Here is a 26,361-nt window from a genome sequence, read left to right on the forward strand (position 1 = left end):
GAGGAAGAGGAGGAGGAGGAGGATGGTTGGTTGGTTTGTCAATGTGACCAGGCTGGCTTTACATGTTAGGAGGGGTGCAGGGGATACCAGGCTGCTTGCGTGACGTGATAATAAAAATTAGAGCTGAAATCAAGCAATTCTTCATAAATGTGGTAGTGGAGAGGATGTCAACGTGTAAAAGTGTTCTATTAGCTGTTTGTTACAGAGGTTTAAGCACAACTAAACCGAAACGAAATGAAATGCATAATAAATCAATACATTTGTTCAGCATTGGTGTACATTTGCCTGTTATTGATGAGCAGTACTCACTTTTCGAGGTACATGAGGTACTATTTTCATTTTATGTTTCTTTATACTTCTACTTCAGTACATTTCAGAGGGAAGTATTGTAGTTTTGCCTCCACTACATTTATCCATCACCTATAGTGAACAGATCAATTTTACATACGAACTGTGTCATCAAATTATAAAATACTATATATTCACACATACTAACAGATTCAACTACAGAATGTAAGCAGTTTAAAATAGCTCCAACTTAACCAGATATAACATTTAAATTAAAGTGTTGCTTATATGTTTATGCATCAGTAATAATCATACAATCTTACACTGAAATGGCTGATTTTGCCTGAATATTAAATACTTGATGTAAATTTGACTTATTATAGTTCTGTTCTGTCATTTAATTGTGTGTGCTGGACTTTTTCTTCTAACAGAGTAGTTTTACATTTTGGTCTTCCAACCTGTATTTAAGTAAAAGAACCAGATTCAACCATTCAGAAGGTTTGTAGGCTAACGAGATATTTATCTAACATTCAAGGCAGTTTTCTTCATTGTAAACTCGACAGGTCTGTTTACACCTTATCATGGGTGGACCCGGACACAGCTGGACTTTCACCTGTGAATGAAACACTTATAATGCTTCTGCCCCATTTAACTGGTTCAGTTTGTCCAGTCTGCAGAAACATGTGGTTCAACATATTAGTGAGATATGACCTACACGGAGAGTCCATGCCATCAGGATTAACTGACCACATTAAATACACCATCTTCATATCAGCTTATGAATGAGCATGAGTGTCACTGACTAACACTGAATATGAATATTCACTCTGTAGAGTAAAAATGTCTTCTTGACTGTCGTGGACCAGGCCCATGCACGTCTGCACGTCTGCACATGTGAATCATCGTATTCATCATCCCTTCCTGGAAAGGTTCAAGGGAAGCTTACTTTATTTCATCATCCTCAGGAAGGGCAGATGACTTATTTCATAACAAGTTAGCTCTGGGCTTTCTGTATATTAACGAGGTTTGGAGGTAAGTGTTTTATGGGTTCAACAGTCACTGTGTCATAGAGTGAAAGAGGAAATGAACAAAGGGCCTTTCCCTCCCTCCTTGCTTCAGACTTCACTCTCAGTTCAAGAATATCTTCAATCATTTACTAAATTTGTATTCATTCATTTACAAATGATCCTCTGCAGGCAAAAAGACATACTGTGATTAGACATGTTCTAGAATAATAATCTTGAACTTTTGTATGTTAGCAGCAAATTAAAGGACATCCTGATCATTTCTGCACATGCTGAATTTGGCTCCAACAATCGAGAAAAAGGCCAATGGCGGCCGTACATTCATGTGAACATGCTGTTCCCTGCATCCCCCCTGCTGATGCTGCATGCATGTAACACATGATGATGATGATGATGATGATGTTGGCGGTGGTGATACAGGCTGGTACCCAATAGGACTCTGCAGTCATGCCTCTCCCTCCATCCAATAGGATGAAAGGATGCTGATCCCTTAAAGGTGACCATTCAGCTGCCTCAGGAGCCATTGTGTGCGTGTGAGTGTGTGCGTATGAGGGCTGAGTGAGGCCCTTGCATGTGAACAGTGAGGAGAGTGATGGAGGGATTAGATTGGCTGTTGGATGGAGGCGGGGCTAACTAGCAGGCTGTTGCATAACACGAAGCTCCCACACAGGAAGCAGCCTCACTCTCTTTCTTTATCTGTCGGCCGCATTCTGTCTCTCTATCTCACCACGTGCAAACATCCTCAACAGCTGAACATATTTCTCACAATATTCAGTATAAACAGTTAGTTGTTTGTCCCAGTGAGGAGCTTTATCCTTGAGGCTGCTGGGTTAGGTTTATAATAAGGTTTCTTGAGGGAGAAAAAAAAAAGAATAAGACATAACAAGTTAAGGCTGCAACTAACATGATGCTGAAGTTCAAGTTCACACTATTTAAGTTCATTTCAAGCGACCTTTGTTTGCCATTTGAACAGACACAGAGTACGCTCAGTTCTTGCACAGTTCTCCCAGTCCTTTAAAGAAGAAAAAGACCAACAAAGAAGGCAGGAGAGCACAAAGAGGAAGACAGGAAGTAAATAGCACAAACACAGAGAACATTCAGATCACAGCAAACAAACAAGAAATAAAATAAAGATGAGCCAATGACTGGCTCAGTGCAGGTTTCACCAGCAGGCCTGCTGCACTATTTCACATTGACTTGTGTTGCATGGTCTGAACTGTACTGCCTCACTGTTTATTGATGTTATGCATGTAGATATATACAACAACACTATGATATATACAGTATATATTATTCAACAAAAAAAAATCTTCACAAGCTCTACTTATTTGGTGGAGAGCTGTATGACATCACACGTGACAGTGACATCAGCAGTAAATACTCTGGACACGAGAGTGAATGAACAGCAGACCAAACCACTCACAGCATCCACTGAGAAGAGGTCAAAGGTCGTTGAGCAGGAGTCAGAGGACGACTGGAAAAACATCAAGGAGGACTGTGATCAAATTTAGGTCACATAATAAAACCATCTCCATGACAACTGAGCAACTATCTGCTGAGGAAGGCCACCAGATGTGACTGGGTAACTGTGGATCACAGAGCAGCCAACGTGCACATCTCTCAAATCTCAACAGTACATTATGTGGACCTGTGTTGGTTTATCCAACTGCTGTCTGGAGGCAGCTTCAAAACATAAAAAATATATGTTAAACAAGTGTTATGTACAGGTATAAAAGAAACACCTGTGCAAAGATCTCTGCACGACCCATGATATCTTGGTGAAAACATCTCATCTGTAAAATTGGAATATGAGATTTTAATTGTATCACCCTCATTTCCATGTCAAAAGGTTCAAAAGCTCACTACTCTCTGTCTCGAGGGAATAGTCTGTGAGAACACAAAACTCACCAGGAACTAAACTTACCATAACTTTAAACCAAGACTTCACCCTAAAATTTAAGATTTATGTTAAGAGGCTTTTTGTCACCATAAGGGAGGCGAGTCCCCACAATGTAAGGAATACCTGGACCACACACACACACCACACACACACACACACCTAATATTTATCCATAACCTTTTATCTAATCAATTTATTCCACATTTGTCCTCATGTTATTCCTCATCAATAATACATTTCCTTCTTTTTCCATGATTATTACCACAGCCAGGGCATTTGTCTTCTCTTCTAGTGTCACCTCAGATCAACTAGTCTGTTTGTTTCCAACTTTCTCTGAGGTCACTTTCCCATCAAAGAAATCATAACCTCCCTGTTGTATAACAGTATGCTGTATACACCATTGTCTTCTTTCACTGGAAGAATTACAGTGAAAGGATTACAATTACAACATGGTTAAGGTTAAGGAAAGATCTTGGTAATGAATAAATAAACCTGGACTGCAGGTCAGTGATTTTCTCCTGCATAGAAGTAAGACGTGCTACACTGCCCTCCACCACCTCCTTACTCTCAGCCTCACCACACAATCATGAGTGTGCACTACTTCCTGTTTTGGCACTGATTGTTGGCACAGGATGTAAGTCATGCGGTGCAGAATTATTAGACATGATTCGTGATACTGGGCTGAAATATTTGAACCATTGTTCCCTGAAATGTACAAAAGAAATGAATCCTGGCTGTCTTGTTGGTTTCTCTTGTTTGAAGACCAATCAACTATTCCTGATGAATAATAGTGATCAGTATACATGAGGCTGATATCAGCCCAAACAAAAGGCAAACTGATAGACTTGATAGACTATCAGTCTATCAAGTCTGTTTATTAACTGTCTGTCCTGATACATGCAACCTTGGACTTGTTCATTAACTTATCATGTGCTCCTTACAGATCAAAGGCCAAAAACTGATTTAATGAAAGAGTGGAGAGTAGGTCCAGTGAAACTGGATGCTGAAATTCAAGATGAACAAAGCAACTAGGGATGTGCAGAAGGCCCAGTATTTGTATTTGTATATGTATTTGTTGAGGCAGCAAAATTATTTGTATTTGAATTTGAATTAAAGTGGAAAGAGGCTTAAAAATCCTGTTTTTCTTTTTATTACACTTTTAATTTTAGAAAGTTAAAGTGTTACAATAAGTGTTCATGAATAAACTATCTTACAAAGGAGGTCCCAACACTGGGTCTCGAACTGGAGTCTGTGAGATCATAGACGACTGTGCTGACTACTGAGCTAAAACTTTACTCATCGCCTCAATACAGACAGACCTCTACCTATTTATACACCCATAACACACAGACAGCTCACCGTGTAACATGTAGGGAGGAACTTCAAAGGCGATTATCGCTTTGCACTTGCACATTTATTGCCTATTTTTTACAACCTAACTTTGTAGAAAGGAGAAGGGGAACAACATGTTATGGAGAGTCCCTTGGGAGCACAGCTTTATCTCTGGGGAACACCCCCAACTCTGGGAGTGATGTGCATCATGCAGCAGGTGGATGTGACTCCCTTCATTGAGACCTGTTGATAGTCGTAACAGCGGAGCAGAGGAGAGAGACTGAGATAGTGATGTAACCGACCTGCGCGCTGGTATTTGACTTTTTTTTTTTCTTCCCAAAAACAAATAATTCTTAAAATATTTGTATGAAACAAATATTCATATAAAACATACCCCTAAAAGCTGCTGTACAAGCTAAAATCAATTATAGCTGTACATTTGTGATGAACCATAATAATAATGATGACGTTTATTTATATAACACTTATCAAAACCTGTGCATAATCAGACATAATCAACAATCACAGATTTACTTCATACATACATAAACCAACCTGCCTACACACACATGCAGACTGTACAAATGTACTCAAACTGAATAAGGGTTTTAAAAAGGCTTACTATATGTTCAGAATCATTTTTAAAGAGAAAAGTCCATTTAAAATGTAGTTTTTGAGAAGCAAGTTAAAAGCAGATAAAAGTTTTGCAAGCCTGGGTTTAGGTCTTACACCACAACATGTGAACCGCTATCAGCTTCCTGACTGATGACCTCAGACCGTGTGCAGTAATTCACAGATATAGTCTGGGACCAGACCATGGTGTGCTTTAATGGTAATGAGTAAAATCCTAAAATTGATTCTTTAACAAACTGGTGGTCAGTGTAAAGACATTGAGAGGAGAGTAATATGATCTCTGTTCTTGGTTTTAGTATCTTAGCTGCTGCATTCTGTACAGTTTGCATTCTGTGAGTTGATCTCTAGTCTGTACCAGTTAGGAGACCATGACTGTCATCTACACATGATGGATTCAGTGTCTGACTGACACTCAGAAATGAACAGATTTTTTAGCATTTTGTCATTCGTTTGGAAGACTTGTATAAGGTAGAGGCAGAGAGAGTTCAAATAGAGTGATGAATAAGAAAAGTCGTTTATTCTGTAAAGTTTCACTGATGTTTTGGAGAGATTCAGAGGAATATTCAGGTGATTTAGGATACATGATACAACAAAGACACTGACCTCATTACAGCCACCCATTCTGAAAGACAGGACTAATGAGTTTTTCCTTATATGTACTTAATAGAGGCTTCTCTGTGTTGTACAGACTGTAAAGTCTTTCAGGCAGATTTGAGATTTGTGATTTTGGGCTGTAAGTCAAACTTGAATTAATTAGATAATATTGCTGAAAAAAAATTCACAGTAACATGTTAGAATATCTCATTACAAGGATTCTTTGAAAGCAATTAAGGTCAAGGAAATATTGCCTGACATTGTATTAATCTCTTTATTTGTCATTTGACAAAATAATCTTCACTCAAGGTCCAACTTACAAGTTTCTTGCGGAGCTTTCAACTGCATATCACAGTCTTCATCAGTGGATGGAGTTTACTCAGTGGTGATGCAGATGGCTTGCTTGACTTTGGCTTGGCCAGTGTAATATTTTAGTATCTGTTTTGAATATTATTCTGTGTTTCACTTCTTGTCTGCGCTGTTATGAGCTGTTTACTTCTGCTTCCAGTCTTTATGCTAAGCTAGCATAACCACTGTTGCATCACCTATTGAGTTCAAATGGTGATTTACTTATGACATAGACTTATTATAGAACTCACCCTCCCCAGGCAGGTTTAGTTATTAACTGATGTCAGCATGAAGGTTAGATGAGATGCTAGAGGGGTTTTTTAGTCAATATTTACACCATGAGCACTGACTTTATTTATGTATGATACAACCTTTCTCCATACTAAACACACAGACATGTGATTGAGATTACTGAATACTGCAGTGTGTTAGTGTACATTATTCAGTGTGTAGAATAAAGCATGTATATATGTTTTTATTTCATCCAAATCAAAGTGGAACATTAACAGCTGAAGAACTTTTTTTGCTCTCTTATTGAGCTCTTTTGCCAAAATATTAATAACAATCAATCATTGATTAAAAACACACATATTATAAGTGTGACTTGCTGACAGTGGATTTTCCTTTTGTTCATTAGTTTTTTCATGTGAACAACCAGGTAAGCATTATATTCCAGCCACTTGTGACCTCCTCAGTGAGCTATACCAGCAAGGTCACCAGCAGTGTGACAGTACAGAGTGAATGCTGACATGTAAAAACAGCAGAATCACACAGAGGGAAGCTGCTTCATGTGTGCTCAGTTATTAAGTAAAACAAGCTGCAGTCAGTCAGTTATTACTGTAAACATGGAGGTGACATATAGTGTGTGTGCCAGTGTTTCCACTTCACTCTTCACTATGCAAGGTCAGTCAAGCCTGCTGACCTCCAGTGGCAATGCTAAAGCCTCTGACCAATCAGGATGCATGCAGCTCCGACACAGCAGGAGGCACCAATGACAGAGCAGCATCTGGACAAAAGCACCTGTTGTATTCTTGCAAGGCAAGGATAAAGTTTGTCAGGCTGTGGGGGCCCGACAGGGTCCGACGGAACAAGTCCATTGGTGTAAAGTGATGTCTGCAACCGGAACTTTGAGTGTGAAGTTACTGCTTCACTGACTGTGGTGCTACTTCACAAGGAGGCACATTTTGAAGGAAGCTCTCTTCTGTATAAACTCAAACACCACGCCTTAGTTGTACTTTTCCAGTTAGTGGACCAAATATGGTGTTATGCATGTCCCTCATTGGACACTCCCCTTGCCTCTCTGCCAGTCTAGGACAACGATTGGCCAGAAGCCACATGACCATGTACCCAACCCATCTTTGTAGGTATCCCATTGGCTGATATATGTCTGGATGTACATGATTGGCTGTCTTTTATTTATTTTTTCTTTTCAACTTTTTTACTTTTTTTTTTGCTTCGTATCATCCCTACTTAAATGTTGTTTATGAGATTAAATGAAAGCTCCTTACAAGGCAGATATGGAGCAAAGGTTTTCCAGGCCTCCACGTTTATTACATTCACTGCTCTAAATCTTTTTTTGCGTTTCATGTGACCTGCGATTCTAACTGCAGCTACTTTGCCAAAACTTTCGCCAGACTCTAAGCCGTCACGCGGGCTCGGCCTCAGCTGCCAGCTGTGGTGACTGCTGCTTGTTTTAAAGATTATGCAGCTAATTTTGGTTGTGTGACAGTTGGCATCATGTCATACTTACTAGTACCAAACTACCTCTCAGTACTTATGATTCCTCCCTGGAAAGCAGTATTGATACTAAGTGGATTATCATTGTGAAATAAATAAATGATGTAAAAAAAAGATGCTTGTAATTTTAAAAATCCTCATGGTTGAGCATTGTCATAGCTTGTAGCTTATCAGCATCATATATAAAGTCACTATATTCCAAGTTCTCTTCCCATAAGCCTGTATAAAGATCACTCTGCATCTTCATAGCTGTCCCCACCTTTACCTTTAATGATGCAATATGAGAGATTTAGGGTTTAATAACCTTTATCAACATATATCATCCAATTAAACATGTTGCACCTACTTTTAATAGCTTATGTAACAGTCTCTGACCCTCTCACTGAAGGTCAAAGGTCAGGTCAGGATGTGTCATTTTCAGTTTTTGTTACATAATGAGGGCAGAGGCTGAAACTGTGATTCAGAGCTTTACAAATAAAACTCACTTGCGACAGTTTATTGAAGACAAAGACTTTGCAAAGTTTCACACATCTTGGTTGTGAGACTGCAGGAGCCCAGCTGCATGCAGTGACAGATGTATCATGGATGTAGAACATGCTTCTCCTCATCATGAAGTAGCCCAGCTGACTTCTCCTCAGTGCTGCAGAGACTTGCAGAGGCCTGCTGCTGTGGAGTGGATTCCTCCCACTGCAAATACCTCTCAGCCAGCCAGGCCCCCCCCTCATTCATGTGACCAGGAGCACTGTCTGCTATTCCAGGCTGACCTCCAAAACTCAACATAGGGCTGGAAGGACAATGGCTAGATGCATGAATGCATTCGCACATGCGCCGGCGCGGTCTCCTCCGCCCTCCTTCTCTTTCTCTCTCTGAAGAGTGGAGACAGAGTTAACTCTTTCCCTCCTCACTGTAAGAGCCACACAGCAACAGGCGACAGCTCCCTCTCTCACTGAGACACTTTCAGGGTTTTATTTAAAGAAAAAAATACTCAGTGTGTATGTACAGCTCAGCTTTCATTCTGTCATACACCTGCTTTCATGCATATCAGTAAGCTTAACATAGCATGCCTCTGTGCACACAGACATATGCAAACACATATCTCAGTTTTTCCTATCGCTAACTCCATAGTTTACTTTGCACAGCTGCTTTGTCTGGATGCAGGTCTCATGTTCTTTCTCTCCATACTCCTTGATTGATGTCTTACCTTTTATGTTACACTTTTGTAATAATAAAATAAAATTTGTTGTTGTTGTTCTTCTTCTTCTTATTATGTCATTTAAAAGTACCTCAGGAGTCCCAACAGTCTCAGGTTCACTGCATGTCTGTTGGAGTGCAGGTCAGGCATTATTAGCTAATACTGTGTCTCTGTCTTGAAGAGGAGCATTGTGTCAAAATATAGTTTCACAATCTTCAATATTTTGTTGTGTATATTGTGCTCATGTGGTGCATTTTCCAAAGTAAAGTTTTGTTTGATAAAAATACTACAAACTGAAAATATAGAGTTAAGGGGGGTCAACAGGGTCACACTAGCAACTTTAGGCTCATGAACAGGTCAATATGTCTCTGTTCTTTGAATCTGCTTTGGTAAAATGATATGAAACCTGTTTATATATTGTCTATTTTTTGAACGTCACTGATATCTGCATGCAGACTAACTGATGCACCGACCATCACTTGTTATCAGTCAGACGACCTTCCTGACAGAAGGTTCAGTACGCTTCAAACTAATTCATACAAAGTGTAAAGGCAAAGAAGATTCCATGAACTGTGTGTGTCTCAGTGCACAAACACTGAGAATAGACTTTACAGTGATGTTGGAGACATCTTGTGTCCAACAGTTGAACTTCTGAAATTAATTTCTATATTCATAAATTCTGGATTTCTAAACAAGGGGATGAAAATTGTGTGATTTAAAGATTTTTTAATTAGATAATTGAAGGTTTTTGTGGAATATAAGACAAACAGTCAAAGCAGAGTATTTTACATGACTTAAAACATCACTTGCTGTCTTGTAAATGTTGTTTTAATCCATTATATGCCTTTTCAAATTACCTTTGTGTTTGAAACACGTACAAATAAATTCATCTGACCTCGCCTGACTTCTAAAGAGGCCTATTCATTCTAAGAAATGTTTAAAACCACAGATTTCCAAATCTCATGGAAACTCTAAGTTTTCTTAGTATGAAACGGGAACGCAGCAGCAGGAGGAGGAAGCATTAGTAACTGTGACTCATCATGGGGAAACTCGCAATTTTAGTGCCTACTATCATTAACAATAAAAATAGCGTGCATCGTCTGACTTTAAATGCTAGAGAGAAATGTCTGTATTATAGCTGAAATTGCAGTGTGATGATCAAAAATAATAATCACGACCGCGACGCATGTCAAAATGTTGAAAATGATGATGCCTCAGAAGCCAGCGAATATATACACAAAAAACCCAGTTGAAAAGTGTTGAAGCTGGAGGTGGGAGGGGGACTTGGCAGAGTGTGATGGAAACATAGTTTGCATTAGACCTGATAACAAAGGTTGAAGCCTAACTGTCACTGATGGTGCACACAGTTGTTTCCGTCAGCAGTCGGATGTGCTGGAGATGGAGCCCTAAAATAGAGCTCAGATACTGCTGCAAGCTGGAAGTCAGCAGCAAGAACGATGCTAATGAGAGAACAGACAGCAAATGTGGAATAAATCACTGGACTTCATATATTTACAGGTTATCACTAAGTGTGGAAATTACTGCTAAAAAGAGAATATGTGCAAATTGTTACCCTGGGAAACCTTTTTTTTTTTCTCTCTCTCTCCAAGGCTTGATGTTTTATTCAATGTGACATTATGATCTCACAAACAGGGAACACATAAATGGACTCCATTTCCCATGACCCCTTGCAACCTTCCCTCGTCGGTAGGCCCTGTTAGGCGGAAACGCACGCACTGAGATGCACCCTGTTTCCAACCGAAGACAGCGAACAAATGGGTTTTAATGGCAGCAGCAGTGTGTATGTGTGTGTGTGTGTGTGTGTGTGTGTGTGTGTGACCCAGGCCAGGCTCAGGCCCATTAGATGATGCAGATCTCAGCATGTAGCATCTCTTTCCACATGTGACACATTACGCTCAACACACACATTAACTACTTTTCTAGCTCACCCTCCAACCCCCCCCCCCCCCCTCCCCCCTCACACACACACACACACACACTGAATTTACAGAGAGCTCAGTGCTAACAGCATCATGAGGAAGTGGTAGAGTAATACAAGACAAACTGGCAGGTACAACAGATGCAAATTAAACATAGTGAAATCTTAAGGGTTGGTTCAGTCTGTGATAAAAACTGACAAGTCAAAGTCAGTCATTTAATTTCAAATATTTCCTAAAATCAAACTTTATTTGTACTAACTGTACCGTATTCTTTCTTTTTTTAACATACAGACACTTATTTCTAGAACAAACAAGTTGATTTTAATTAAAAACTGCACTGACAACTTTATAAAGTAAATCAAGTTAGATCCACCTCAACCAGCTATAACCAAATGCATTAATGAGTCAGTAATAACCCCAATATCAGTGATACTGTAGTACCTTACTGAAGTACAGTTTTGAGGTACTTGTGATGCTACTTTCTACATTTCAGAGGGAAATATTGTACTTTCTACTCCACTACATTTATTTGACAGCTTTAGTTACTTTTCAGATGAAGATTTGACACAATAGATAATATAACAAGCTTTTAAAATACAACACATTGTTAAAGATGAAACCAGTGGTTTCCAACCTTTTTGTCTTTTGACGTCTTACAAAAAGCAGTGTGTAGTCGGGGTCACATTTCACATGTCTATGAATTGTTAACAGCTCCACCAAATAGTGATTTTTCCCTCTAAACTTCTCACATGCTTTCATTTCAATAAATGTTCCCTGATTGTGTCACAGCACAAATAAACACGTCACACCTCTGCACAACCCTGCAGATCTTTATACATCCATGACACAGAGACAGAGACAGAGAGCAGAGCGGCCTGTACTACGAAGCAGGAATTACAGTTAGCGATGTAACTTCAGGTTTAATTCTGGGTTTTCAGTCCTACGACGATGGTTCACTTCTTACCGATGTACATCACCATGGTAACTTATGCTGAACAGTTAACCTGCTCCAGAGAGGATCAGATCACAACCTGTCAACACTGCAACCACTGACCTATCAGATCACTGGAAATAAAGAGTCATCATCCAACAGGATCCCTACATGGACAAAAGTCCTGAGTTACAACTGTTATAAAAATTAGGATTATACTGTGATTAGCTGTCTTAAGCTCATACTATATGTTAGTTTGTTTTGAAAAGTCATGATGAATGTTCTTGTTTTGCAGCAAAGTTGCAGAAACAGCAAACACAGCAGCTAAGACTGACAACGGGAGGCCAGTACTATATACGTTAGAGGAAGTCAGGAGGAAATAAAGGTCAACAACAGGTCAGAAGGGTGTCATCTTGATTCAGATGGCCACCAATTAGAGAAGTGAGAAAATGTCATGAATGTCATGTTATCTGTGGAATATGTCTGTAAACATCAGGAGAAAGCTGAGATGCTAAACCAACTGTGAATGCTCCATGACGAGCCTTTTTCTCTGTAACCCTGTTAGTGTGTTGCACTGTGAAACACTCCTTCTTGTACAAGAACATAAATTCAACTTAAACTTTGATACTTCGGACCCGGTCTCCATCATTTAAAGGTCATTAAGAAGAAATTCTTTTAACAACAACAAAGTGACAAGTAAAAAAGAGCAATATATATTTTTATAGGTCAGTAGAAACATGTTATTGTTCCAGGCTTTCTGTTTCCACTCTGGTTTTAAAACAGAGCTTCTAACAAACAGAGAGATTGTTTACGACACTAAACACATCATGATGGTTTTAGCTGCATTATATTCCATCCCTGCCAGGTCCGTTCCACTAGATGCCATCAAATTCTACACACTGGACCTTTCAGTAAAGGATCTGAGTACTTTTTCCATCACTGTCAATATAATATCCTATATAGTCATATTTTTCGTTCGTCGGGCTCTGTGCTTCAGCACTTTCAGTTTGAAATAAAATAATAGATAACCTGTTATATTAAAGTGCCAAGTCTCTGCTTTCATCTGAGTAGGTTTACATCAACATAGAGAGATTTGTGTAGGAGATATAGTGTCTTTAACACAAAGCACCCAAAGTTCAGGGTCTCAAACGTAATTGGAAACTTGGATTCTGAATGTTTCTTGGGCAGCTGTTTGTTCTTTCAACACATGTTTTAAATACTTAATAAGTACATAATAAGTCTGTACTTTATTCATGTGTTTTTACATTACTGCTACTTTTACCAAGTAGTAAGTAAAAGATGTGAAAACTTCTTGCATCCCTGCTGAATAACTGAAAGATAAAGTAACTCTTCCACCAAACTGCAGCTCCTGTTCACTGTGTGCGGGGGGACTCTCCTCTGGATACACCAGAGCATCATGACATCATGGAGAACATCCTGCATCCCGTCCATGACCTGCTGGTCTAACAGTGGAGCACTTTCAGTCAGACTTCTTCAGCTCCGCTGGGACAAAGAACGCTACAGGAAGTCATCAGAATGTACAATGACTGTCCTCTGTGTCAGGAGAGGGAACTCCTCTGACAGAGAGGACATTATTACATCATCAGACTCATTCAGAGTATCTTTAAAGTACTTTCTGTATATACTGTTATATATGTATATACATTGTAGAAATGATCCATGTATCAATGTATACTTTATTCTAACATCAATGGACAATACTCCAGCTTACTACCAGCAATATCAAGCTGACTTGCACTAACATCAGTGTAATATACTGTAGCATATTAACATCATTGAACAATGTATATTCAGCAACAGTATTATAGTTATATCTCTATTCTAGTTTTATTTATTTCTTATATTTGAGTTAGTCTATTTATTGTATATATTTTAGCCTTTAATTGTATTTGTTTCTTTTACAGACCTCTTTGTTTTTATATTTTGATTTCTGTCATGTGGCTGCTGTAACACTAGTTTCCCTTTGGGATTAATAAAGTCTATCTGATCTATAGTCATCCATGCATCAACAGTGGAGTAAGCTCGCCCTCTAGTGGTAGAAAACTAGAACCTGGAAAGATGAGCCACATGGTAGAAAGTTAGTCTGTATTGAAGTACAACTTTCACATACTGACACTTTATGTGCACAACGTTTTAACTCTTAACTACTCACTTTACTTTTGTTTACATATTTTGGATGCATTTTCCTCTCTGTTCATGACAGCATCCTAGACAGTAAACAGTCTCTACTGCTTCTGACAGTGTTACATGCTAGTTGCTTGATAATGTATTTAAAGTGCAGACTGATGTGAACTGTCACCTCACCACAGTCATGGAGCAAAAATGAATACAGACTTCATTCACTGATTATGAAGCAAGTTTCACTCTAATTGATTTTCACACGTTGGCTGACTGGAACGGTAGAGTACACTGACAAATCACCTTGCAAAACAAATGTGATTTGTAGAAAATGGGCCAAAAGATTCAAAAACCCCTGCTATGTTTCCTTAATACCTCCATATAAAGATCAGATGTTATATCTGTATAGATAAACATACTGAGTCTTCTGCAGATTTTGGTTTGAAGTGCTAAACTGTTTTAGGTCCTTTACATCATTACATCATCACCTGGATAATTCCTCAAGTGTTTGTAATCTATTGAACCAATTAAATGCAAATTAAATTTAAGAACCATCAAAGTTTCAAAAGGAAGGAAAGGGACAGATGTTTTCCAGGGTCTTATTACTTTTATTAGAATTTCCACATTTTCTAATGACAGGAAATGATAAAACCAGACAGGTGTTTCTACAGAGGAATATTTTCTGCCTGACGCTTGGTAAACCAAGAGTGACAGCTCCATCTTCTCTCCTCGCTTGTTTTTAAAATATACATGAGTAGTAGCAGCAGCCCTCTGCTCTGTGCAGAGCAGCAGAAGCTGGGGTCATAAATATAGAAAACTGCTGTGTGTGCTGTGGAATTTGGGGGTTTTAGGTGTTGTCAGCTGGAGACTGCGGCTCGATGTTTGGATGTGGAGGAGTGCAGGGGGCTTTACTCTGTGAGGCCGAGCTTCTTCTTCAGAGACTCTGGCATCTCAGGGGGAGGGGGGCGGGGCAGGCGGAAGTAGACCTTGACTGAGTCATAGATGAACCACTGCAGGGCGGTCAGAGTACCGATCATGATGATACGGGCAACCAGACCCTTCCACACACCTGAGGACGACACACACACACACACATCAGATTAGATCTGACTGCTCAGCACTAGGAGCATGAATAATGGTATGCAGTAGATCAAGTGGTTGATCCTGTTAATAGTAGCATCTATATACACAACTGTTTCCCTCAGGGTGACATCAAAACAGCAGTTGAGTTAAGTCAGTCAGCTGTCTGGGATCAGCTGCATGTCCGTCCCCCAGGCTGGCAGCACTGGGAGCTCCCTGTCTGTAGAGGACAGGGTTGCCAGTGGTGCAGGTGAGCCGGGGGACAGGTAGACTGCTCTCACACGCCAATGACTCAAGCACCTCCAACTGTACAGCCAGAAAGCTGCTGAGGAGCTCTGCTCAGAGCACAGCACCTCCAGAGGTGGATCTAAGGAGCGTGTTGATAAAATCTTCACACACACACACACACACTATTCTTTCACTGCAATACTGGGGACCACTGTTGATACAGACCTTTGGGTCCCAGCTTCTTGAGGACACCGACAGCGGTGCTGCCCTTCTCCTTGTTCAGCACAGACACCACAGAGTCAGCAGGGTGGGACACGATGGCACAGAACACACCAGCTGCACACAGAGACAAAAAACACACATCAGGAAACTGGACTCAGCTGAGTGACTTCACTGTGTACACCAATACATATCTGATAGAAACAGTTCAAAAAGGAATGATGCATTATTCTTGGAACCAGATAAAACTGAGATTACTGACACTCTGTAGCTACACGCACTGAGAAATACTATTACTAATATTGCTGGAAATGTTAACATTTGAATGTTGACAGGTTCATTGATTGTTTATGGAGGACAAAGAAACTGTGCATTTATTGGAGAGGCTGACAGCAAGCAGGTTAGGTTCACAGAGTAAATCATCACAGTAGCTGACCCAGAGTTAAAGTTACTGTAAAGAACTTTTAACTGCTTATGAAACAGTCTCATGATGCCTCTATGACCTACAAAAGCAAACGAGACTGTCAGCAAGAAGACTGACTATTTCTATACAGTTATTCTAAATGCCTGCCACCAGGTCACATTCCTATGAAATCAGATGGAACTTTTAGCGGCATGCACAGCACAAGAGCCTTTGTTTCCATTCCATGTAGCTTTGTAGCATGAGGGAGTATAAAGACGTTATTGGGACGAGGAGATCTGCAACCACCGGCAAGTGGCTGTATTGCAGGCTTGAGGTAACATCATCATTAGACATACTGCTCACGTTTCAGCTGATACATTACATTGGTAACAAAAGATTACGGTAGGCAGCAAATGAATCTTTACTCATACACTTATCTGAGAATGTTAAAAGTTAAGTTAGACTTGTTTAAAAAAGACGAGGGAAAAGTGAGAGTGAGAAAGAGCAGCAGTGGTGGAGCGAGCTAGACCGATAAGGATATTAGGGAGTAAAAATTCTGGCATTGATATATCAGCTGATAATCTTATATATACTCTCCATTAACACATTTTTTGCAACAATCCCTCAATTCTGGAAGAGCCCAGGTTTTGTAGTGCTCTAGTATCCATAGGTGGAGGCACATAAACCCATCCTACATAAATGCATGTTTTCATTTGGTTCTTGATAAATGAGTGTTTTGTGTGTTGACGTGAGTTGAGACATTTAATTACTCACCAATGTAACCAGCCACGAAGGTGACCACCAGCTGCTCGGCTTTGCTGCACTCACTGCGGGGCTTAGGAACAACATACTTGTAGAGCATCTCAACGGTGCGCTCAAAGCAGGCAAACTTCATCATGGTGTAGGGGATCTGTCTCATCCACAGTGGTACCACACCCTTATAGAAACTAGAGAGGAGAGGAGACGAGACGGGAGTTCAAAGAGGCATCAAGTGATGAAAACATTTATACAGCAATCCATTCTTTTACAGATGAAGAGATACATGCATACGTCAAACCACAGGACAAGAATGGATGTCCACTACTAATCTTTTAAACTGCATGTGTGTGTTCCTGCTCCTTGTACACAATTATGATGTCAAACAAACAGTGGAGGACTATGTTAGTGAAAGACCCTAGTGTCTACTAAACACCAGGCATGGCTCTTAAAATATTGACAAACCTTTTTAAAATATTGAAACAGTTTTGAACATTTGACAAAATTACATGGCTTTTTTTTTCTTTTTTAAACATTGAAATGTTGAAACAGTTTTTTAAATAAAATGTTGCCAGAGCTTTTAAAAATCGACAATGCATTTTAACAGACGCATTACTTCTGCAATACTGTGTGTGTGTACGTACTACGGGACCACCAATATCACACATTGGCCCATGCCTACTAGATGCAATGGCTGCTGTTTCATATTGAAAGGTTTCCACTGGCAAACCAGCGTCAGGCTTTTATTGTGAAGCAGTTACAGGAAATGCTAGGTGTTTGTATGCCAGTAAAAACGGGTAGTTTTAATCAACATGGCTGTACTGCAGGCTTGAGGTAACGTTCCACTCATGTTTAATAAGTTGTCTTGTATTCAGTCGATGTCACGTTTCTAATAAAAGATTACGTCTGTAGCAAATGAATGTTTGCACACATCTATCTTTAAGGGTAAATGTGAGTGAAATACTCATTGTAGAGCCCTGAACAGTCAATAGTTTTTATACATTTTACATTTGTGTCCTCACACTGTTCTTAATCTAGTTTCCTGAATGCTATTACACTATATCTAGTAGTGAAAATGATGTGACAGTTGGGATGAGATGACCATATCAGAACAAGGTCAGTTTTCACTGCATATTCAAAAAAAGAATGAAATCTAATTCTGTAAACAATCGTTATGTAATTAAAATCTCAGGAGAAAAAAAAAAAAGAAATCAATCAACTCTTGAGGCCACAACCAAACTTTGATAACATTTGTCAGCTGCATGTCCGTCCCCCAGGCTGGCAGCACTGGGAGCTCCCTGTCTGTAGAGGACAGGGTTGCCAGTGGTGCAGGTGAGCCGGGGGACAGGTAGACTGCTCTCACACGCCAATGACTCAAGCACCTCCAACTGTACAGCCAGAAAGCTGCTGAGGAGCTCTGCTCAGAGCACAGCACCTCCAGAGGTGGATCTAAGGAGCGTGTTGTCATCTGAAATTGATTTTCTATTGATTCATTATTCAATCACTAATGTATCCATTCCCATAACCTGGTAGCTATTTCATATAGCTTACTGACACTGATAGATAACTGTTGTAAGACACTTACGCCCAGAGCCCCTCCTCTGCAAACATCTTGGGGGCACACTCTCTGAGGGTGTTGGCGTAGCCGGGCTGGGTCTGGATACGAACTTTGCAAGCCTCCATGGGAGCCAGAGCGATGTCAGCAAAGAACTCTGCACTGGCTGAGGCTGCCAAGTACAGCGATGTCCTCCACAGGTAGGTGTTCTCCTGTTGGGTGACACAAGTAAACAAATGGTCAGACAGATTGAAGTTACACTATGTCAGATCTCCCTCAAATCACTCAGCAGCAGGGAAACAAAAACTGACTACTACTACTATGTCTATATTTGGTTGCAGTTCGTTCTTTTAGACAGTTTAAAGCTAGCAGATGAACAGACATATTCCTACCTATCAGAGCAGAGTTGTGTGTGACCTCACCTCTCCCAGCAAGTCACTGTAGAAGATCTTGAACACTTCATAGAAGCCAAACTTGCACAGTCCCTGCATGGAGTAGCCGATGAAGGTGGGAGCCCAGCCCTTTGCCAGACCTCTGACTCCATCTTCCCTCACTGTCACTGAGAAACCGTTGCCAATGCTCTTGTATTTATCTGGGTTCACCTGAGGAATACAAACACTACAATAAGGAGTCATCTACAAGCTTGTTGGATGACTAGTCATGAGGGTGTATGTGTTCATGTGCTTTGGGCCAATTGTTTTTGCTTAAGGAAATGCATTTCTTGTAACCAACTTGTGTTGGAGGAACCTTTTCCTAGCCTATAACTTGTTTCAATGTGAATAGTTCTATTTATTTAAAAAGTCATGTCATTGTAGAAGAAAAATCCAGCACCATAAGTAATAACTTAGAACGACATGTAAGTCCAAAACAACAAACAGATCAATAGTCTTTTGTATTGCCTTGTCATTTTTTTTGCCTATAATAAATAAGATTATTGATCTGTGAGTGCCGACGTTCTGTTTGTTTTGTTCCTACCACAACTGTGCACCCAATACAGTGTTCAAGATTTGAAGGTGTGCACACCGCTACTTTTCACTATGGCTTATGACACTAAAAGCCATGCTTACAAATTGTGGTACAAGAGTGAATATTTAATTGCAGTCAACTAAATGGACATTTTCTGTGGCTGCTTCAGAAATGATTTTACAGTACAGAGTGCTGTACTCATGTATCAGACTACTCCTGAGGAATGTTAAAAGAGGACATATTCTGCACATTTCCAGGTCTATATTTTAATCCGAAGCTCTACTGGAATATCTTTGCATGATTTACAAAAAACAAATTAACAAAAAAAAAAACCCCTCCTTATTCATCTTACTGGCCCTTTAAAAAGGCCCTCAGTTCAGCCTCTGTCTGACAGGTCATCTCAGCTCCTGTCTGTCTTTAACTGGGCACTCACAGCAAAAGATTCATGAACAGCAGCTGGCGCTGTGGTCACTGGCTGCTCACTGACAGCCCTCTAGCAGTCGTCAGCAGGGGGCAGGTTGTTCAAAGCAGCGTTGCAGACATCACGTTTGGTTGTGGCCAATATCAAGTTTGTAGTAGAGCTATTCGACAGGCTGGCTGAGAACTTCACAAGGCTAACAAAATATACTTTTCGTGTTTACATTGTATTATTTAGTAAGAAAAAATTGTCTAGTCTATATTTCTGTCATTTAAAAAATAATAATGCTGTTTTACTTTCAAAAATCACAATGTTAGTCGAGTAGCCTATGGAATAAATCATTATGGGCTAGTTTTGTTTACGTCATGGTAAACAAACAGCTCTGGGAAACTGGAGACTGCAATGATCAATTTCTCTTTCATTTCAATATGGAACAGATGTTTTCTAGGAACTATAGTATAATGGTTGTTGTGGGGAGAAAATCAAACCCCAATCTGCAAATGACTGCTGATTCAGCAATGCTGCTGCTAATTTGCATAAAGTTAAACTCTGCTCAACTTGGTATCATGCTGCTTCCAAGGCATCTGAAGCCATTCGTCACCAGCTTTCATTGAAAATGAAAGACTGCCAGCTGCTTTTGTCGCCTATGAAACTTTGGGTGTGAGTGCACAGTAAGGCCCCTCCCCAAGGAGCCCGCTCTGTTCTGATTGGCCAGCTCTCGGAAGCTACCCCTCAGCAGTGATCCGCCAAACTATATAAACACACTTAATACTCTTGTTCTTTACTCAAAAATGTCATCTTCTCAAATACATCTCTACATGTTTGAGCCGAAATATGAGTGGACAATGCAAACAGCACATGGAAAAACCTTAGCAACAAAGGCTACAGAATAGATGGCAGTTTATGGGAACGCACGACGACGACAATGAAATGCAGAGGTACGCAAGGTAGCGTTCAGAGAAGGCTGAAGCCCTGGCTTTTGACTTGCAGGGAACATCTCTACATGTTAATCTTAAGTTTTGGAACTTTGACCATGTTTGACAGACATGACATCATAACGCTATATTATAATAAGGATATAACGGTACGTGTATTCACCCCGAACTGTTCTGTACAGGATGTTCGTATGCTCCATGACCCAAACAGTTACTGTAAAAATAGGTTTATAATCCACTTACTCCAGCATGCGGAACAGTAACCTTGGGAGCGTGTGTTCCACCCGGAACGTTTTGGCAGTGCACCACTTAGCTCTAGTATGCTCATGGGTATATGCTAGTCGGCTTTGCCAAGTTAGCCTGGTTGCCCCATGCTCATGTAGTGTTGCTGCCATCGGAATGACAAATGACACACTCAAGCTGGACGATCCTCCCATTACACTGAGATGTACTGTATGGGAGCGTTATGGTGAAACTTGATTTATGGCTGCTCAAAACTGGTTCTTATGACTTGTGGTCCAACCACGTTACAAATCAAATGTTTATAGTTCCTCATAACAGCTTAACTCAAAAGCAGAGTGAAAAGCCAACTGTCACAGAGAGGGGAGGAGGACGAGAGACGTGATATCGTTTCAATTCTAGGATAGTGTTGCACTCGGCTGTTCTGATGTCCGTACAGCTGGCCAATCACTGCATCAAGTGGGTGTGAATGTCAGCTTGTCTGTTTCGGAAAGTTACAGATATGGCCATGTACAGCCGCACCTTATTCACTCTTGGAAAGGTGTGGGGGGAGAAGCATCACAAAACTGTTGGATGTTTACAATTTTCCAGAAAGGAAGTGTAATTTTCTACCTTTCTGTTTTCTCTGCTGTACAGATAACGTATCCAACCACCAAGGTACATACCGAACCGTGAATTTTGTGTACCGTTATAGCACTAGTAGAAGAGCAGAAAAAAGCTTAATGTCCCCTTTAAACAACTAGGTCACTAATAACTTAAATTAAACCAAGGATGAAAAATTCAACAGCCTCTCTACACATTTACAATCTGCCATCCTATACACTATCCAGCAACAACTTCCAACTGTGTGAAGCACATGTCTTTTCACAGTCATAGGTAGTTTATGGGAAAACATTCAGACTACATACTTCCTGAATAAAGCACAGGAACAACATAGAAAATGTTGAGCTTTTGTTTGCTCATTTAACATGAATAGGGTGTCTCTTATACCACACTTTGTAAGCTACATTTTACAGGCTATTGATGGTATTTATGGGTCAGGGTCACCTAAATTTGGTAGACATTTACAATACTGGATGTCTTATGCTGACATGGAGCTGGAGTTGGGGCTGAGAGATTGGAGGAGCTTCTGGCTATTCGTTGCTGCCATGAGGTTCAGTTTCCATACAAACCTGCAGACGGCACTTGACAAGGTCGAGGGGTACCACTGCTGTGTGTGTGAGGCCGCAGCTCAGGATACCCCCAAAGCCACACAGGGCATAGTACTTTGAGGAGCCAAACTCACAGCTGAAATCGTCTGTAGTAGAAGGGAGGGGACACAACATACATGCAACATGCAGGGTCACATGCAGCACAGGACAAAAAAATCAATACCAGACCAGAGCCATATAATGGAAGAGTTCCCGCTCTATGTCACACCTGTGGACAGTTTGATTTAGTTCCTGGACTCTTCCACTATATGTGACTCTGACACTAACATGCCACCATTTATTAGGATCACACACCAACGGTTGATAAAAATCATTGCACACATGTGATTTCAGTATGAACTTTGAAGGACCACAGAGGTGTTTTGCAAGTTCTACCATTCAGTATCAAATCATTTAGTCACTGCTGTCACTTTCCCAAAGCATACCATCAGGTTGCCGACATGTATGGGATTTTTGTTTATTAGGTAAAAAATGCAAAACATTTGTCTGGTCCAACCAGGTTGTGATTAAAATCATTTCTTAAGGAATAAACATAAGCATCAGCTAAAATTATTAACAATAAAAGGCATAATTTCTTTCACTCATAACATAATTCTTTTATCATTTTGACCATAACACTTGTGTCTTATCAAATGTACTTTTGACTTTATACTAGACATTCTTACCTGGCAGTAGAAGGTTAATCAGTCAGCATGTTAATGAACAATCAACGGCTGCCTGCATTAATGTGTTCATATCTCATAGTTCATCTTTATATTGAGGCAGTCGTGACAGACAAGACACACCCGATGGTGTCGAATACCATGGTCAACATTCAGGACATAGTTTCTCTCAGGTCTGGCTCTCCTGACCTTCACCTACACCAGTCCTCTAATGTGGACTGAGTGGGGGAGGGGTTGGCACGGCGGGTGAAGTCATTAAAACACGAGGAACACTGGTGCAGAATCATGCAGCCATGTTATGATCACTCCAACACATTAAAAATCATGGGAATCAAAACACGATGACCAAAACCAACTTCACAACAGTCAGTTGCTCTCATGCAGATTTAGTGTATTTTCAAAAAAAAAAAAAAAAAAAAAGAACACGGTCATGGATGCGGGGGGGTGCGTGACGTTAGGAAACTGGCACCGAGCCACAGAGACAGACCTGCATTCTGCATTTGACCAAGTCGAGGGGAACGACAGCTGTGTGTGTGGTGCCACAGCTCAGAATCCCACCAAAGCCACACAGGATGAAATACTTCTGAGAGCCGAACTCACAACTGTCTCCCTCTGAAGAAACACAGGTGAGACTTGATGAATAGGGCATCTCCAAAGCTTAGAAGAATAGTTCTCTTCTCAGTCACTGGATATCAGAAATTCTGAAGAATTCAACTGGTTCAAGAAATGTTATCTGTGCCATCAGTCCAACGATATGTCTGACAAATCTTAAGCTGTAATAAGGAGACGAGAGCACTTGGAGGTTCATTTGACCAGTCTTGCCCTTATGCAAAGACACTGGTTTAACTTGCCTGCCAGCAATTGTTTAGTCTGAAAACAAAGCCATTTAAGTCCTACAAACCAACCTAGTCTGACCAAACTCGATCCACTCTGAAATTAGACGCAGATGAAATGCATCACTACTGATGTGAGCTAGCTGAACTGTTAGGCTAAACTTGTAAATGCAAGGGAGAGTGGAAGTGAATTTAGAAATGGGTAGATGCACTTAAAACCTCTCTTGGCACATAAAATATATCAATATCTCTCAAAGATGTGGTTGGCTGTAGACTGACTTCATCAGTGGAGGTGAAGCCGTTCAGCAGTTGTGAAACATGCTGGGCATTGCAAACCAGTTGGCAGAAACCTTGTGGATGTAGAGGGGACAGTTTGACATTTTTAAATCACTTTGCGGCATTATTGTCATATTATGTTAATGTAATTGCGGGCAACTTCCTATTTTACAACCTGACATAAATACTCCAAGCTAGGACAATTTGTTCTTGCCAACCGCTGAGCAGCTCAAACTTAGGGGTCCCATTTCTAGGATGGTTTGCAATTGTGTAACAAATAAATTACTGCTTCTCCATTAAAACGGTTTCATTCATCAAAATGTGCTAGACACCGCAAATGCAGTATGCTGCAGTGCGAAGACAAGATCCCACTTTGCCCTTCTGTGTCCTCCACAGGCAGCTGGGCTGCTGCAAAGGCCTAGCAGCCAAGTGCCTCAACACTCGTATCTCGTATATCACAAAACTATTAAAGCGTTTAACGATGACGCGGAGTCCGTACACAGGCAATTGTATGTAAGAATAAATATCCATATGCTGAATTACGCTGAAAAAGTTGCCACAATCGGGCAAATCGGGTGAGCTAGGCTAACGCAGCAACGCTAGCTCTGTAGCCGGCCGGGGTTACCTTGTGCAGTGGCGGCTGCTGCCAGTCTGCGGGTCCTCTGTCCATTATTGAGGCTCTGCTGGGGTTCGTCCACTTTCTGGAGGGTGAAAAGGGGAGCGCTGAACGGGTTGGCCCGGGCCAGCTGCGTCAAAGCAGTCGGGTACATAGTGGCGTCCTGCCTGCTGCCGGAGCTGCGCTGCAATGAGAAAAATGTTAACTCTGCGTTAGCTCGAGCTAACTGGCAGGCACCTGAGCTGATACACTGGGTCACGTGCTGGTTAGCTTCTTCTGACGTCTTAATGACCGTGAACGGGAGATACTAAGCTATTGAACAAACACGCAATGCTAAGCTACACAAATAATCACCACACGTTATATAAGTTACTTAGCCATTTGTAAAATCAATGGACCTCCAAAAATGCCAAAGCAGTATTCCTACCCAGCGATGTAACATGCTCCCCTTTTTTTTTTACTAGCGGATGCTACCTTGCTATGCTAAGCTAACTTGACCGCTGCCATTTGGAAGGGTCCCCCTTACAGAACAGGCAGAGGACGCATTAACAAAACGGCTGCTAGATGTTGCTGCTCATTAAAAATACTTTCTCTACATATAACTTCCAAAGTAGTATTGTCATAATTATAACAAGTGTAAATGAATAATCTCACTCACTCTCTCAGTGTCTTAAGATGGCGGCTCCGATGAGTTGCAACCGGCGGCTCGGAGAGGCCGAATGACCTCGCGGTAAATCCATTTGTCCTTTCGTTACGTCATTGGGGAGAATGGGCGGGTTCATTTGCTTCTCTGTCCCGTAAGAAAACGCCGCAGAGCTGCCAATCAACACTTCTGGTCCAATCACAAAATTAGCCTATCATAAACTAAGGCGGTGCTTCATAGGAACTTCAGCCCGAATTCTGTTCTTATGGTTCCTCCTCGCTGTTGTGTGTTCTATTCATTAATACTGTAGCACTCACGGTTTCACTGTGAATGAATAGTGCGGTACAAATTAAATGTATTATTATTATTATTATGTGTGTGACAGAGTTTGACTCCTCATGACAAACATGAGGGGAACCCTAAGTGGATTACCTGTTGACAGCTGCTTCTACTCTTGTTCTTTGTAATACTGCTTAAAGCCCCCTCAAGAGATGATCACTTAGTGACGTCACCGCACACCTGAGTTGTGGTTGGAAGCACCTTGGGGTGGGTGTGTTTGGTTACATGTGAAGACTGAGTCCTTCACAAGCAGCCAGTATTGCTGGCATTAAAACATATTAGTATTTCTGTCACTCTTTATGCATTATGTGCAGTGTTCCTATGGAAGAGTAAAATCTGGTCCCAGGTTTGCTGTTTGCATTTTTATTTATCGCACTTGTTACAGTTAATCAAAGTATATGTTTTCTTATCTTCCAAGGAACCATTTGTTTCAGTTCTGTCAGTTACATTACTGCAGTGTAGTGAGTACTGTAACAGTAAAAGCAGACATGATAGTGTGACTGTGATGGATTTGCAAACAAAAAGTGTTACCTTAGGTTTTTATAATGAAATAATTATAAAGTAACAGCTGTCAGTGAGGAGAAACACATTCACAAAGCTAAACACTGTGATAGAACTACTAGACTACATGTGTTTTAGGGCTATTATGCAACAGCCACCGGTATTGTCTTTTAAATTTAGTCTGACTCTGCAAGTGCAAGTATGCTTGGATAAAAACCCTCACGAGCCAGTTTACAAAGTCCTGAATGTATGTAAACCTGAAAGTATACAGTATTTCAAATTAAGAAAAGATTTTTTTTTTCTTTGTTATACCTTTAATCATCTTGTGACCCCTCAGATTTATCCTTGGATTGCATGGGGGTCCTAACTCCTAGTTTTGTAACCTCTGCTGTGAGGGAGCTCACTAGAGATAAGACATATA

At 40.6% G+C, this 26,361-nt stretch overlaps 1 protein-coding gene, 1 long non-coding RNA gene and 2 other non-coding genes across 6 annotated transcripts; 1 reads left to right on the top strand and 3 right to left on the bottom strand.

The window, feature by feature from the left end:
* Positions 1–14,646: 14,646 nt before the first annotated feature.
* On the bottom strand, positions 14,647–25,222 carry slc25a3a (solute carrier family 25 member 3a). Of its 3 annotated transcripts, none has more exons than XM_044342755.1 (8): positions 25,116–25,222; positions 24,467–24,641; positions 22,032–22,156; positions 18,723–18,902; positions 18,331–18,512; positions 16,764–16,936; positions 15,593–15,703; positions 14,647–15,128 (listed from the first exon to the last, which is right to left on the bottom strand). In XM_044342755.1, the coding sequence occupies exons 2-8, from the start codon at positions 24,609–24,611 to the stop codon at positions 14,968–14,970; spliced, it is 1,077 nt and encodes a 358-aa protein (XP_044198690.1). In that variant the 5' UTR covers positions 24,612–24,641; positions 25,116–25,222; the 3' UTR covers positions 14,647–14,967. The 3 variants fall into 3 exon arrangements, with proteins under 3 accessions (XP_044198690.1, XP_044198689.1, XP_044198692.1); XM_044342754.1 differs by lacking the exon at positions 22,032–22,156 and adding an exon at positions 23,220–23,344; XM_044342757.1 differs by lacking the exon at positions 22,032–22,156 and adding an exon at positions 23,220–23,344 and having other exon boundaries at positions 24,467–24,636; positions 25,116–25,210.
* LOC122975651 lies at positions 15,319–15,520 on the bottom strand. Its single transcript, XR_006400758.1, has one exon. It is a non-coding gene; the product is annotated as a small nucleolar RNA SNORA53 (small nucleolar RNA).
* On the top strand, positions 16,951–17,939 carry LOC122974802. The gene is made up of 2 exons (XR_006400444.1): positions 16,951–17,168; positions 17,353–17,939. It is a non-coding gene; the product is annotated as an uncharacterized LOC122974802 (long non-coding RNA).
* LOC122975654 lies at positions 18,007–18,208 on the bottom strand. The gene has a single exon (XR_006400761.1). It is a non-coding gene; the product is annotated as a small nucleolar RNA SNORA53 (small nucleolar RNA).
* Positions 25,223–26,361: the final 1,139 nt, after the last annotated feature.

This window comes from Thunnus albacares, chromosome 23, assembly GCF_914725855.1.
Source record: "Thunnus albacares chromosome 23, fThuAlb1.1, whole genome shotgun sequence".
NCBI classification, from domain to species: domain Eukaryota; kingdom Metazoa; phylum Chordata; class Actinopteri; order Scombriformes; family Scombridae; genus Thunnus; species Thunnus albacares.

Excerpts from the sequence above, each read along its gene's own strand:
- slc25a3a (XM_044342755.1), bottom strand. The coding sequence starts at position 24,611 with ATGTACCCGACTGCTTTGACGCAGCTGGCCCGGGCCAACCCGTTCAGC. Across the intron at positions 18,903-22,031 it reads TTGTCAAGTGCCGTCTGCAG|GTGAACCCAGATAAATACAA; the intron begins GTTTGTATGGAA and ends TGTATTCCTCAG. Across the intron at positions 15,704-16,763 it reads CTTCGTGGCTGGTTACATTG|CTGGTGTGTTCTGTGCCATC; the intron begins GTGAGTAATTAA and ends CTCTGTGTGCAG.